The 15,955-nt window shown below is 47.4% G+C and overlaps 1 protein-coding gene across 2 annotated transcripts in view; it reads left to right on the top strand.

Annotated features, from left to right (window-relative positions):
• The first annotated feature begins 5,415 nt into the window (after positions 1–5,415).
• The window catches only part of SLC25A15 (solute carrier family 25 member 15), a 30,452-nt gene continuing 19,912 nt past the window's right edge, over positions 5,416–15,955 (top strand). The window contains exons 1-2 of one of the 2 annotated variants that reach the window (XM_044381785.3): positions 5,416–5,553; positions 9,908–10,032. In XM_044381785.3, coding sequence (XP_044237720.1) covers positions 9,978–10,032 — 55 coding nt within the window. In that variant the 5' untranslated portion in view covers positions 5,416–5,553; positions 9,908–9,977. Of the gene's footprint in view, positions 5,554–6,956; positions 7,092–9,907; positions 10,033–15,955 lie in introns of those variants that run through there. The other variant, XM_026493189.4, reaches the window with a different exon arrangement.

Genomic DNA, 15,955 nt, shown 5'->3' with positions numbered 1-15,955 from the left:
TATTGCAACGATTCATTTTTTAAAAAAGATTTTATTTATTCATTTGGGAGAGAGAGAGTACACGAGCAAGGGGGAGGGGCAGAAGGAGAGGGAGGAGCAGACTCCATGCCGAGCAGGGAGCCTGACATGGGGCTCAGCCCCAGGACCCGGAGATCATGACCTGAGTCAAAGGCAGATGCTTAACCAACTGAGCCACCCAATCGCCCTCAATGATTCCTTTTTTAAAAAAGATTTTATTTATTTATGTTAGAGAGAGAGAGTGTGCACCTACGAGAGTGGGGGGGAGGGGCAGAGGGAGAGGAAGAGAATCTCAAGCAGACGTTTGTGGGAAAGAAGACCGTAGATACCTACAATGTTCATACTGGTAAATTGTAAGACAGCGATGCAATCCAACAAATTTGTTGCAATGACTCATTCTTTTTAAAGATTTTATTCATTTATTTATCTGAGAGAGTGAGAGCATGTGTGCACCAGAGTGGTGTGGGGGAGGGGGGGAGGGGCAGTAGGCAAGGTAAAGAATCTCAAGCAGAAGCAGGGCTCCATCTCACGACCCTGAGATCATGACCTGAGTTGAAATTAAGAGTCGGACACTTAGCTGACTGAGCCACCCAGGCACCCTTCACAGTGATTCATTTTGACAGCACCTAAAACCTACCATGGGCAAAGCCCAGGCCAGGGGAGGAGTAAGTCACAATTCTTGTGCCTCAGCCGGGCACACAGAGTAGATTCTGCTACAGGGGCCCTGAGGGCTCAGCAGGAGACTCCTCCCACCCATCCAGCCAAATCCGTCCCCCCACCCCAGCCAGACTGCTACAGTTCCCCAAATGAGTTGTACCTTTGCACATGCAGTCTTCTCTGTTTTAAAAAAAGAAAGAAAAAAAAAAGCCCAAATAGGAATCATTTGCTCCCCATGACTGCAAACCCAGACTTAATTACAGTTTCAACTTAGCCGGGGAATGTGACCTTTTAACAGTCGATATGAAATTTACTGATCAGCACTAGTGAGGTTATCTCCATGATAAACCCTGCTGTTCTATTTCCCCATAGAAGAAGCTGACCTGGCCTGAAACAATCCTTTCTTTTACAAATAACTTCTTGTTCCATCCTCCTTCCTATGAAAACCTTCCATTTTGCACAGCTCCTCTCAGCTTCCCTCTGCTTGCTAGATGGAATGCTGCCCGATTCATGAATTACTTAATAAAGCCAAATAGATCTTTAAGTTCACTTGGTCGAATTTTGTTTTGTGAATGCTCAGCCTCTCTGGAGTGGACATGTGTTGTGTTTTCTGGCTGCTTGGCATTGTTTTAAAGCCCTGCCTACACTGAGGGAGTTTCCTACCAAGTGATTCCAGCAAGACAAGCCAGAAATCTGACATTCCCAGTCCTCTCTGCAGATCAGGGTGCAGGCACATGACTCAGGCTCCTTCCATCAGCTGCCTCTATGTGATTTGTCAATTTGGAAATGAGCCATACAAGGCAGTGGACATGGTGTGGCAGCGACTTCTTAGGCAAGGCTAGTAACAAAGGTGCCTGGCTTTGGAAGAGCCGCAGTTATGATGCAGAGACCCTGGGACAAGAGGAACGGTGGTACAAACTATACCATCTAGAAGCTCTGAAGGAGTTGCAGCATGGTTTCCGTGGCTCAATAGTTCTGCAGTGGGCTTTGAGACTGTTGCAAGAAGTTTTTGCGGGTGCCCCATCTCCTCATTCAGCGAATGCGAAAGTCACCCAGCATCCTCGTAATCTTTTGTTTTGGTGCTCCCAAGCGGGCTTCTGTTGACTGCAACTAAGAGTTCTGAGTGATACATAAACAGGCTTTCCTCCTCTTCAGAAAGGGCCACTTGTCTTTCAAAACCCACCTTGATATGGGGGTCCCCTGGGAGCCTCCCCTAAAACTCGCTATTCTGTCCTTTATTCATTCCCTTCTCTGGGATGCCACACTTACCCACACCCCTCTTGCTGCAGGTCCTCAACAAATTTTAATTATTTTCTTCTTCCTCCTATACTTGGACTGAAGTTTCTCTGAGGCTAGCCATCGTGTCTTTCATTTCTGTATTGCCAGCACTCAGTGAGGCTGATGCAGAGCCCATCAGTGCTAAATGAAAGTGTGTTACTGACAGGAAGCAGTGAACAGACATGTTTAGGAGAACTAGGGATCATGAAAAGCCTTTTGAAGTGCCCATGTCTAATACAGGTCTTGGTAAATAGCAGGGGGATTTCAACAGGCAGAAATGGTTGGGACTGTCCAATTGCAGTCTATATTGACATGCAATCTGCTTTTTATTTAATTAATTAATTTTTAAAAGATTTCATTTATTTGAGAGAGAGGCAGAGCACAAGCAGAGGGAGGGGCAGAGGGAGAGGGAGAAGCAGACTCCACACTGAGCAGGGAGCCCGACATGGGGCTCAATCATGACCTGAGCCAAAGGCAGACACTTAGCTGACTAAGCCACCTAGGCGCCCTATAATCTGCTTTTTTTTTTTTTAAAGATTTTATTTATTTATTTGACAGAGAGAGACAGCCAGCGAGAGAGGGAACACAAGCAGCGGGAGTGGGAGAGGAAGAAGCAGGCTCCTAGCAGAGAAGCCTGATGTGGGGCTCGATTCCAGAATGCTGGGATCACGCCCTGAGCCAAAGGCAGACGCTTAACGACTGCCGCCACCCAGGCACCCCCTATAATCTGCTTTTTAAAAATAATGATATCCGTAAGCATTTTCCCATATGCTTAATGTGCTGTAGGGGACATTCTTGATTACCTAACAAAACGTTGCTTTCCCTGCACCCCCTCCAGGTCTGCAGTGGTGATGTCTCATGAACCGTGGGCCTCTCCTACAGTCCCAAGGGGATAAGTTGTCATTGGTCAAAACCAGAGGTCGATAAACCACAATCTGCTAGCCAGATCTGGCCTGCCATTTCTTTTTGTTTGGCCACGAGTCATACAAAATGTTGTTGTTGTTGTTGTTTTTAACAGTTTTAAAAGTTTGAAAAAATCAAAATCAAAATAATATTTTGTGACAGGTTAAATTTATATGAAATTCAAATTTCAATTCTCACAGATAAAACTTTTATTGGAACTCAAGTATACTTATCTCTTTCCTGTGTCTATGGCTGCTTTTGTTTACAACAGCAGAGCTGAGTAGATGTGACAGAGATTGCATGCCCTGCATAATATTTACTAGCTGGTTGGTCCTTTTCAGAAGTTTGCTGACCCCTTTTCTAAACCAAATATGGTAACTCCATTCTCTTCCCAGCGTTTATGTTTGGGCAAGCATGAGACTCAGTTCTGGGCTAGTGAAACACAAGGGGAAGCTTGACAGGGGCTTCTGGGAAAGATTTATTTGTGTGTGATAAAAAGGATATTGAGAATGCTTCCTTCCTGGCCTTGGATGTTACATGTGAGGATGTGATAGAGCTGTGGCAGCCACTTAGTGATCATGAGGGAAAAGTCAAGAGAATCATAGAGAAGCTGACCCAGATACTTTTTGGCTGATAAATTAACCAACCCTGGAACTTCCTATTTCTAGATTTCTTTTTGTATTCAAAATAAACATAATAATAGTTGTGCATCCCGTAATTCGTAGCCAAATATATCCTAAAGCATATGACTTAAGAAAATGATTTTAAAAATTATGTCACAGTATTTCCTCTTATGGGTGATCCATTAAATTTTATCCATTCATGGGCATTTCTCTTAAGTCTTTGCTATTATAAATTATGTTTATTATATTATAAATTATAAATTAAGTCTTTAAAGACATATATATATATTACAAATTCAAATCTAAGGCTCATGAAATATACATCTCAGCTGATTTTCTTTTTTTTCCTGCTTGTAGCATTAAAAAGCTGTCAAGGAAAAGGCAAACGAAAATGCCCCCCTTTAAAACATTGTCTTAATAACTCTTTCATGAGATACAAAATACTCCCTTACTCCAGATAGATAACAAAAATCCAAATGCATGTTTATTTCAAATACAAACTCTGTCAGATTCCAAAAAAGATTTGAGAACGTTTTCAATAAAGCAGCCAACAATACTGATTGTGAGTTGTGTAATCAAACCATTTTTTTCTTCTTTCTCATTAATTAAAAGTACCCTTGAATCAGAGATAATTTACGTTTTTGAATTATTTACAACTCCAATTAACACTTTGTTAAGACTCATCCACACGGTATCAGGGCCAAAATGCTTCAAGTGATGAAATTATTTCTCCTTTTGGTATCATTAACTGGTGCATTGTGAAATACTGTTGAAGTAGCAAAGTCCCGCTTTTCCATGAAGCCACTATGTCCCCTCACCTGTGACCTGCGTCACACCTACCCCTCCATCACACAGTCAGCTGCACTAATGTCCCTGGATTGCGCAGTTCCACGTGTAGCAAACAAGGAGTGGAGGGGTCAGTGCATTGACTTGCTTGCTGTTTGGAACCCAGATCTGAAATGCCATTGGGTTAACCTACCTATACTGAGAGCAGTAATGCAGGACTCTGAAGTCCTGCTCTCCAGGCCATCTGATACCTGGGGAATTACCCTTAGAACAAAGTTTGCATGGTTGCCAAGCAGGTGATTTTCTAATCAGTTCTCTGAGTTTCTGTGAGATGTTAAACTTTTCAACATCTTATATTTGTTTCTCTATTCCTGATGCAAAGAAAACAGAAAGAGCCACTCCTGTGAGGGTTTTTAAGCTGCTAAGGTGAATTTATAAAATGTGAAGGGAGGTGTGTTTCAGGAGAAAGAACTGGTTCCTGTAACTCTCTTGCTTTAAAAAAAAAAAAAAGGCTTCTGGGAGGTTATGGACATGAACTTCAGGATTGAACAGAACTTTGTGGAGTTCCAGCTCTTTCATTAGCACCTATACAACTTTGGGCAAGTGATTTGGCCTCTCTGAGCCTCCGATCCTTCACTGGGATCGTTGGCGCCCGCCAGGGTGCGAGGCAGCAGGATACAGCAAGCAAGACAACAGGACAGAGGCAAATGGATGAAAGTTTTTGCAAAAAAAGGTAACTTTGTAAATTAGGGGTTAAAATTTTGCACAAATATTTCCTGGTTGTTTCTGAGTCTACAAATAAACTGAGGCTAAGGTTGTTGAAGAGAGGTGAGGGAGAGAAGAAATGTAATAGGAGTGGCGCGAGTAGAAGAAGGGGCTCAAGGGAGACAACACAAAGAACGAGGGGGGCTGGCCGCTCAGCGAGGGCAACAACAGTGAACAACAGTGAAGGGGAGTAGCGCCTGCCCTCCGGGTGGTGGATGGCACCAGCCGGAGCCCGAGCAGCAGCGGCACACGTGGCGGATTGCCCCAGCAGGATCACGGACATCAGAGGCTGTGCTGCACTTACGTGAAGGCTGGGGTTTGAAAAGGTTAAATGACTCACTAAAGGTCACCCAGATTTTTACACAAGCATCCTGGCGCCCACCCCAGTGCTCTTCTCAGTCTGTAACCGTAGTCTGGATCTGTTCTTAACGAGGTTTTTCTTTGAGCCTCATTTTTCCAGCTTGCTGAAGCCACTGGACCAGGGGATATTGAAAGTCCTTCCGTCCGCTAGGATGTTTTAATGGTAGGTTCTGCTCCTGAGTCCTGCTTCCCACCAGTCAGGTCATAGGTCACTTTGGGCAAGTATTTCAAACTCCCTGGCGTGTTTCTGTAATGAAGCTTCAGAAACTTGACTTCTAAAGTGCTGATTCTTTTTTTTTTTTAATTTTTAAAAAAGATTTTATTTATTTATCTGAGAGAGCGAGAGAGCAAGAGCGAGGGTGAGAGCAAGAGCAAGCAGGAGGGCGGGAGGTCGAGGGAGAAGCAGACTCCCTGCTGAGCAGCCTCCCCCCCCCCCCCCCCAGGGGGATTCCATCCCCGGACCCTGGGATCATGACCTGGGCCAAAGGCAGATACTTAACCAACTGAGCCACCCAGGCGCCCCTGAAGTGCTAATTCTGTGAAAAGACGGTTTTGTGCTGTTTGGATGAGTGCCCCCAATTATCAGGAGCTCTGATGCCTTCAGAGTACCTCCTACCTCAGGGAGGTCTATTCAGTTGTGCAGCCACCTTCAGCACTAACGAAAGTCACGTGGAATATTTACATCTCCCCCTCCCCCCATCACTTAAGTGACATTGTCGGTAGTCCAACACCACAATCAAACAGGGCAAAAACAAATTGTAAAAGGAAAAAATAGCATGGTTTAAGGAAGAAAATACAGTGTAGAAAATGAAAATAAATGCATGAAGACTGAACCAAAGAAATCCGAAGGCCATGACTGAGTACGTTGAGCAGCTGTCAGTAATAATGGACTAAGATCTTTCCAATTGAGTAGCTGTTAACCTCTTTGTCTTCGGGAACTAGAGAAAATTCCTTTACTCCCGCTATACAAGATTCTTTGAATAGTGCTTTTTAATAAAAATGCCAAGAGGGCCATAGAAATAGCCTGTAACTCATTAGGAGCTAAAAGATCAGAGAAGCCAGATTTACCACCAGTTTTCTTCGGTGAGTGTAACCTCGAATGTCGTAGGTGAGGGTGGGTTTCCCTGCAATAGGCAGAACGGGGAATGTTTGTTTTGTGGGGTTTTTTCAGGCAATAAGCGAAATGTATTTTTCATCACTACGTTTCCAGTACTTTTGTACTCAAATATAATTTAAAATTGAGGCCTTGAGTCCCAGCAAGGTTAATCGGCCTAACGACTTCAGCGGGTCCTCCTGACACCTCCAGTCCCCGCCCTGAGTTCTAACCGGGGTCGAGCCTCTCAGGGGCCCTCCGGGAACCTGGAAGAAGGGAAGCAGCCCGGAGGCCCGGGCTCCCTGCCCTCCAGCTCCTCCAGCTGCCCGGCTCCCGGGCCGGGGGTCCCGCGGCCCGCGCCGCCCCGAGCGCGCCGCCTCCGCCGCGGACTTCCGCTTTCCCGGCGCCAGCCCCGCGCAGCCCGCCCCCCGCCGCAGGGGTGCTCCGGGGCCCCTGGGGCCGCCGCCCTTTGCGCTCCCGCGCGGGAGGGCGGGGCGGAGGGCCGGCCGGCGGTCGACGTGGGTGTAAAGCGGCCGCCCAGGCCGCGGAGGCAGAGCCGAGAGCCCGCGGCGGAGCCCGAGCAGGACGTGCGGCCAGCTGGCGCGGCGGTGAGCGCAGCCCCGGCCGGCGCTCCGGGCTGCAGGGAGCCCGCGCGGGGGGAAGGAGAGGGGCGCGAGCGGGCCTACGCGCCGAAGCGGCGCGACCTTCCCGGGCAGGCGGGCGGGGTTCTGGGGTCCGCGGCCCGGCGCGCCGTACACGTGCCCAGGGAGCTGCGGGCGCCGCCGGCCGGGACTCGCCGGAGACTCGCGGGCTCCGCGGCCTCCTCCCCGTGGTGTTCACCTGCCGGGAAGGTTGTCCTCTTTGCCCCCTCGGAGTGTCATCAGGCCTCGCCGGTGCCCGGGCCCGGGGCGGGGGCGTGTATGAATGGGAGACTCTTGCAGGTTGTTGGGATAGAGGCAGAGAACGTTAAAGCCAGGAGGAGAAAGTTGGAAGCGGTCTCCCTGGGCGGCCCCTGCGCCCAGCAGGCTCTGGAGCCCCGAGCAGGAGCGCCAGGCCGGCGTCTCAGCGGCCAGACGGGCATCGCAGCGCCGTGTGCGTCCCGGCGCTAGTCATCGACGGGCGGGAGGGCGGCCGCCGGCCGCGCCAGCTTTAGCCTGAAGCTGGAATCTTCCTGCAGTTCGTGCTACCTGGTGGAGAAGCCTCAGAGCGTTCTCCCAGGCGAGAGATTAATTTCTCCAGGGAACAGAAGGCTCTGTGGTTGCGATGTTGTCTGTCTCTCCTGGAGTCGGACCCACGTGTACTTGCAAGAGGGGTAAAGGGACACTAACAGGATTCAGTTTTTCAACTGGCTCAGGAATGAGTTTTAACTCCTGACCAGTCTTGCCTCCCCCAAGCTATGTGTGTTTTTCAAGACGTCTGGAAGTCGCCTTCTTAAGCGACACAGTAATTTGAATCGGTTGCCCACACGTTCTGAGTTAATCTGTTAGTTCCCGTCACCGTTTAGTATCCTAATAATTGTATGAGTCGTTACTTGTGGGATTTGAGGTGTTTAAATTTGGTTTACCTGAAGGGGTTAAATTCACACCCATGACACAGTAGGACCTATGCCTTTCTTATAAACAAAGAAATGTCCGCACCGAAAGAATGGGTGGAGAAGCCACATTGGTTGGGCCCCATGTGACTCTCCCCACTTGCCTCCATTTTTCCTTTAGAAGGCAGGGTTGGGTGTTTGTTTCTTGCTTTTCTTCTTGGTCAGGTTGGAATACTCTGGAATTAAGTATTGGTTGGTAGGCACAGATGCAAAAGGCAAGACTTTAGTTGAATCCACTGACTACTTGTATGACCTTGGAAAAGCTCGTGCCTTCTGGCCTCAGTTTTCCATCTGGAAAAGGAGATTGGATTAGGATCCTCGTATCCTTCTCTAGTTACTGGATGGCCTGACGTTATCAACTGTAGTTATTGATACTGCCTCTCCAGTCCTATAAGTAACATAAAATCCATGTCTTGTCTGTTTAACTTAGTTGCTTTTCAAGTCCAGTACAGTGCTGTTGTGGTTGCTGGTTTTACAGTTTTTTGTAAAGAAAGCAAGATTCTTGGTGTCTGGTCATTTGCAACATGTGTCAAGGGGTTAAAAAGCTTCTTAGTGGATAAAATTATTTTCTGCTGACGTTTGGGTGGACGTTGGCATTCGTTAATGATCCAGCTGGCCCACCACCCTGAGAGGTGGCCTGAGTTGGGGCACAAAGGTCTTTAGTGTGATGAATAAAAACGGTTCCTTGTTATTCACGGATAAGTCACTTAACGTAGATTGAAAACCACACAGAATTGGTTGCTGAATTGGTTATCTTGATATTTTGTGTTAATGAACCACCTTTCCTTTTTTAAAATCCATATTTACAAAGTCGATTCCTCCACAATAGTTGATTTTTTTTTTTTCTAAAGGTAGAGGAGTAGACTGTAGTTTTCCCAAACTTTTTAGGCTCTAGCCCAAACATGCTGAATCAAGATCACTAGGAGAGAGGCCAGGTTATTTGACTATTTAACAGGTGCCCCAGTGATTGTTACCAAATTTAGGACACAGTGGACCAGGTGTTACTTCTCAAAATGTGATTGGTGGCCAGTCATTATCGGCCTCATCTTGGAGCTTGTCCTGACTGGCAGGGTTTCTGGTCCCACCTGAGGCCTAGCACATCAGAATCTGTATTTTAACAAGGTCCCCAGGTGTTCTGTGTACACGGTTATGGTTGAGGTCTGGAGAGGGCTTTGATGACAATTACTAATGTTTGGTGCTGTACTCTATAGTTTTAAGAATATCTGTCCCACATGGCTATTTGTGATTGCCTTTGTATTATGGTAATACTTTTATTATTCACCTTTTATATGTGGGCACCCCCAGCATTAGGGGCCCGAGGGCCCACCCTGCTGGTGGCAGAGCAGGCATTCAGACCCACACATGTGTCACTTTGCAGAGCGCCTAATCCATTCCTTTCCAGACCTACTGTTTCGTGACCTCCTCTTAGGACTCAACCCAGGCTGCTGTCTGAATTTAGAACTGAGCCCAGTTGACTGATAGTTAGACTTAGGCCTCTGAAAAACTAGTTTGATATGACTTGGTTTTCTGTGGTATTCGGCATTCATTTGTAAGTTTTTCAGAAAGGTCGGTTGAAGTGTCTCCTACAAGTGGCTGTAGCTTTGATACTCATTGAAGGTTTTTGACTTGTGAGTTTTTTATGGGGAGATGGTGGGCGGGGAGAAGGGGAGGCCAGTCGCTAAGCTGCACTGACACCTTGACCGCCTTTTTTTGGAGAAATGTAGAACTGATCTCCCAGCTCCCAAAAGTCGAGGTTCCAGTAACTAGGCAGCAGTTCTAGGAAAAGGGAGGCAGCAGAGGCCTCACTGATGGTGAGCTCTTGTTTCCTTTCAGGGATATGAGACACCCATCATAAGCTCCAAAGACTTGCCTTCCATAGAGACCAGCAGAGGAGTGGGCGAACATGAAGTCCAGTCCTGCTATCCAAGCTGCCATTGACCTCACAGCAGGAGCTGCAGGTAATTCCAGGGGGAAACCCATATTCTGTGCCTCAAGTACCTGCTACTAGTGAGACCCAGCGAAAGGGTGCTGAAAATATTACCTTTGTCACTCCAGAAGCAACGTGCTTTCGCCTTGGAGTGAATCCATGTAATGGAAGTATAATATTGTGTTCCAAGAAGAGCAGACGATAGAGTATTTCCCTTGTAGTAACACTTTATGAGTCGGGGTGCAGGGTGGAATGTCCTCAGTTTACTGCTGGAAAACCTCACATTTCAGAGCTGAAGTCCCTTGTCCATTGTCACACAACTGGGATATGCAGGTGACGTGGGATTTTCCTCCAAGCCTGGCCATCTTCAGAGCCCTTGTAGTCCAGAATCACACTGTGCCATCTCTCCAGGGAAGTCCTAGTTACTGTCCTTATTACTGCCCAGGAAAGAAAGGAGGACACCCTTTAGAAATGTCTTTGGTAAATGAGACTGATATTTGATGGTTTCTAAAGCCCTAAAAGGAAAGGAGAGGCCCTGCGATTTGCCAGGAAATGGTGGGCTGGGCAGGGGCCGAGCGCCAGGGCAGACTGCGGCCTCATAGGGCACAAGTAAGTACACCTGGGCAGTGCCTGCAACACACAGGCCGCTCTTTGAAAGGATTACCTTTACTCAGCCTGAGCTCAGTAATTGGCAGTGTATGGGTAGTGACTTGGTTCTCTAGGTTCCTGTGTTATTTTAGCACCAGAGGAGTGCTGGAATGTTCCTATTTCCCAGATGAAAACCTGGTTTACTCTTGCCCCATATACTGATTCTTATAATGGGTGGCAGCTCCTGGGAGTGACAGGCCAGGGGGGTGAGTTGCCCATTGTCCTCTCACCCAGTGGGGCCTCCTGGGTCAGCAGATCAGGTGCAGCCACGGGGCCACCACCTGTCATCCTATCATTCCCTTCATTGTGAAAAAGAAGTTGCAGTTTAGAGAACAAAGTATTTTCTCATGAACCAAAGGTCGACCGAGGTAGGCTAATGAGAAAGGCTACAGACCATGCATTACAGACACTGATAAGAAGTACAGGCACCAGGTCCCAGGTTAGAGACTGCAGGAGCGTCCTGACCCAGGAGGAGGGGAAACTAAGGGCTGCCTAGGTTTTGCCCCACTGGCTTCTTGCCTGCTGAGGGCTTTGGGTCAGTCCCAGCCCCGCTGCAACCCCCAGGCCCCATGTACCACCCCCCACGCCACCCCTCCATACCACGTTGAGATGACACTGACCATGGGAATGGTGGACCCATTTGCCTGCCTCCGGCACCCTCTTAACAGTCCTGTGAATGCTCTGGGCTCAGTGTTTGTCTCTCCCATAGGATGGTATTTAACCGCAGGAGAGATTCTCAGCTTTTGGAATTAAATGTCAGTCAGTCAGTCTCCCAAAGATGTAGAAACTGTTGTGATAGAATTTTCTTTTTCCGAGAAAGGCATTTCTGTGTGGACCAGCATTTGGGTGCCACATATATGCTTTACAGTGAATTTTAAAGATGCAAATTGCAATTGTAATTGTGTAGTTGGGGGTCTGGTGTGTGGGGCATTTGCTGTTGGACATGCTTCTTTACAATAGTATTAACATGTTTTGGGCCCTACATATGGCATTTAATTCTCCTGCTAACTAGCTAGGATTTCTTCCTGCACTGGTAACAGAGGGTCACCCCTCACTGATGTGGCATCGCCCTGCGGCGTCTGACTTTGGAGGACAACAGGCTCCCTTGCAGGGCTCCGTGCTTTAAGCCAGGCGAGGGGCTCCTGGGCAGGCAGAGGAGGCTCGTGTTAGTGACCTGAGAACTTCTGCCAGGAGATGCATGGAATGCAAACGGGAGGCCATAGCCCCACTTTGGGTGGGTCTCAGTCTCCCAGTGATGGAGCTAGAAGGGCCTTCAGAGACCTTTGGCTCCCATGCTCACTGTATATATAGAAAGGAGACCCGGAGAGGGCGAGTGGATTTGTTCATGATTGCACAGCTAGATGGTGTCAGGACGGGGCTAGGACAAGAGTTTCTTGGTTCCTTGACTGGCCCTGTTTTGTCTTTAATACAACGTCATGGGCCAACGGCACTCCTGGGGGTGGAGGGAGCGCTGCTGCCAGCTGTCCAGATGGGGACATTGGGCCTTCATGGCCTGAGGTGATGCAGGTATAGCATACGTGTGTTCTTTTCCGTGTCCCTCCTTTTCTTTGAAACAAACCTCCTCCATCCAGCAGGTTTTTAGTCCAGTTCTTCTACTGTAAAGTGCTGGGAAGCTGTCACTGCCTGTCTGCTAGTATAGGAGAAATCCCAGCAAAGAAATTTCAGAAATTCCAAGCAGCCAGGACAGGGGAGGACTTGAAGATAGGTCATTGGATAATGTTGAAATGATGCAGTGTGGAGCTCAAAAGTTAAACCGCCTTCATGAAGAACCTTGGTCTCTCTTTAAGATACAGTAGTCTGACAACTCTAAACCCACTCCCTGCTTTGACTGCTCTGTTGCTGTTTGCCTTAACTAGCATAGCTTCTTAATGTGACATAGACCATTGACGTTTGTCCTCATGCCAAAATTCATGTTTCTCTTGGCCATCTGGATGTCTTCTTTGGAAAAACGTCTGTTCAGGTCACCTGCCCATTTTTTAATTGGAGTGTTTTGTTTTTTTGGTGTTGAGTTATAGACGTTCTTTATATATTTTGAATATTAGCCCCTTATCAGATACATCATTTGTAAATATCCTCTCCCATTCCATAGGTTGTCTTTTTATTTTGTTGATGGTTTCCTTCACTGTGCAAAAGCTTTTTATTTTAGTGTAGTCCCAATAGTTTATTTTTGCTTTTGTTTCCCTTGCTTTAGGAGACGTATCTAGAAAACCGTTGCTAGGCCAGTGTCAAAGGGCTTACTGCCTGTGTTTTCTTCTAGCAGTTTTATGGTTTCAGATCTCACATTTAGGTTTTCAGTCCATTTTGAGTTTTGTGTATGGTGAAAGAAAGTAGCCCAGTTTCTTTCTTTTGCATGTAGCTGTCCAGTTTTCCCAGCACCATTTATAGAAGAGACTGTCTTTTCATTGCATATGGCTGCCTTCTTTGTTGTGGAGTAATTGACCCTATAAGTGTGGGTTTATTTCTGGGCTCTCTATTCTGTTCTTTTGACCTATGTGTCTCTTTTTGTACTATACTGTTTTGATTACTATAGCTTTCTAGTATCTTTTTTTTTTTTTGAAGGAAAAGGTTTAATATAGAGAGTCAAGATTCGTATCAGTATAAATTATAAAATTACCCTTCTCTTGATAAGAGTTCAACTTTTGCCTTTTTCTTTTTAACTTCTCCTGCCATCTTTTTTCCTGTGTTTTTGTGTTACTTTCACCCCACCTCTTCCTGTGTATGGTTATATTGACCGATTCCCTCCCTCCCCCTAGTAGTTTACACTTGATCTTCAGCCAGAAGGCCTAGAAGTGATCCCTAGTAGTTTAGAAAGTATATTCCTACACAAGCTACAAAGATTAACATTAATTTTAACGCACCCTTTAACTTTACCAACATCTAGCTAGTATCTGTAGCCTTCCTTTCCTCTATTCCCCAAGTACACCGTTAGCTGTTCATCTTCCTGGGTAGAAATGTGGCATTTTATTTTACTGTTTTCCTTGTTGATTTTTTTGCTGTGGGAGGAAGATAATCTATATTGTGTGTATGTGTTTATAGTCACCCTAGATTGCTAAAGTATATCTTCGAGTAATTCTTTCAAAGGGGGTATGCAAGAAATAAACTGAATTCTCTGATATCAAAAAATGTCGTTTTGCCTTCAAAATAAAATGCCACTTTGGCTGGATGTAGCAATCTAGGTTTAAAGCCTTTTCCCTGGGGCGCCTGGGTGGCTCAGTCCTCCATCTGCCTCCATCTGCCTTCGGCCTAGGGCGTGATCCCAGGGTCCTGGGATCGAGCCCCACATCAGGCTCCCTGCTCTGCTGGGAGCCCACTTCTTCCTCTCCCACTCCCCCTGCTTGTGTTCCCTCTCTCGCTGGCTGTCTCTCTCCCTGTCAAATAAATAAATAAAATCTTAAAAAAAAAAAAAAAAGCCTTTTCCCTGCAGAATTTTTATGATCCTGCCCCATTTACTTCTAGCATCCAAAGTATCCAGTGGTGAATCTGCTGTCCATCTGATCTTGTTCCTCCGTAGGTTCTCCCTCTTCTCTTTCTGGAAGACTTCATGATTTTTTATCCTTGGCATTCCTAACTTTCTAGGAGTAAGTCTCTTTTCATCAATCTTACTAGGTACTTGGTAAGCACCAACAGTCTCAAGACTTGAATCTTTCTTGAGCTCTGGAAAGTTTCCTTCAATCATTTCCTTAATTATTTCCTCTGCTCCATTCCCTTTAATATCTTTTTCTGGAATTCCTGTCAAATGGGTGTTGGAGCCCCTGGATCTGTCCTCTGTCTCTTGATCTTTATTATCTGCTTGGATACAATTTGCATTGTGTCCTTGGAGAATTCTTCAAGTTGATCTGGATTGTCCCTTGTCTCTTCAAGTGTGTCTCTTCTATTCAGAGCATCTATTGGGTTCTTCATTTCCAAGGCTTCTGGATGATAATTTTTAATATTTCTAATCTCCTCTTGTATCTCTCTGAAGTTATTAGTTATACTTCTAAAGTTTTCTTCTGTTTCTTATTTTGTCTGTTTCTTTAGATGTTGGCTCCTCTGTTTGCAGAGTTTTGTGTCTGTTTTTCGTAAAAGTGTGGGATTCCTGACGGAGTACTCAGATTTGTACATAAATGCCTTTTCTGCTTACCAGAACTTATCTCTAGTGACTTTGAGGGAGAGGCCAAGCACAAGGTCAGACGGACTGTCCCAACTCCTTGATTTATGAGCATAGCTGTTTCTTCTTTATTCTGAGGTTTTTGTTCCATCCAATGTTTCACCAGTTTTTCTTCTCAGAGTCCCAAGCCACATAACTACAGGCCTTTTTGGTTATTTCCTCAACTCCATGCATTGTATTTACCATGGTAAATACCTCCCCCCCCCACAAGCCTCTTCCCTCTCTGCCCCATCCTCAAGCCTCTTCCCTTGCCCCCCATCCTCCTCAAGCCTCTTCCCTTGCCCCCCGTCCTCCTCCAGCCTCTTCCCTTGCCTCCCATCCTCCTCAAGCCTCTCTTCCCCCCGTCCTCCTCAAGCCTCTCTTCCCCCCCGTCCTCCTCAAGCCTCTCTTCCCCCCGTCCTCTTCAAGCCTCTCTTCCTCCTCCCCGTCCTCCTCAAGCCTCTCTTCCTCCTCCCCGTCCTCCTCAAGCCTCTCTTCCTCCTCCCCGTCCTCCTCAAGCCTCTCTCCCCCCCATCCTCCTCAAGCCTCCCTTCCCCCCACCCTGGTCCTCAAGCCTCTTCCCCCGCCCCCCCCCGTCCTCAAGCCTCTTCCCCCCCTTCCCATCCTCAAGCCTCTTCTCCCCGCCCATCCTCAAGCCTCTTCTCCCCCCCCCCCCGTCCTCAAGCCTCTTCTCCCCCCGTCCTCAAGCCTCTTCCCTTGCCCCCCATCCTCCTCAAGCCTCTTCCCTTGCCCCCCGTCCTCCTCAAGCATCTTCTCTTGCCCCCCGTCCTCCTCAAGCATCTTCTCTTGCCCCCCGTCCTCCTCAAGCCTCTTCCCTTGCCTCCCATCCTCCTCAAGCCTCTCTTCCCCCCATCCTCCTCAAGCCTCTCTTCCCCCCGTCCTCCTCAAGCCTCTCTTCACCCCGTCCTCCTTAAGCCTCTCTTCCTCCTCCCCATCCTCCTCAAGCCTCTCTTCCTCCTCCCGGTCCTCCTCAAGCCTCTCTTCCTCCTCCCCGTCCTCCTCAAGCCTCTCTTCCTCCTCCCCGTCCTCCTCAAGCCTCTCTCCCCCCCATCCTCCACAAGCCTCCCTTCCCCCCACCCTGGTCCTCAAGCCTCTTCCCCCACCCCCCCGTCCTCAAGCCTCTCCCCCCCCGTCCTCA

Source organism: Ursus arctos, unplaced genomic scaffold (assembly GCF_023065955.2).
Source record: "Ursus arctos isolate Adak ecotype North America unplaced genomic scaffold, UrsArc2.0 scaffold_10, whole genome shotgun sequence".
In the NCBI taxonomy this organism is placed as follows: domain Eukaryota; kingdom Metazoa; phylum Chordata; class Mammalia; order Carnivora; family Ursidae; genus Ursus; species Ursus arctos.
The sequence above is the reverse complement of the archived record's forward strand: the minus strand, read 5'-3'. Positions and strand labels throughout refer to the sequence as shown.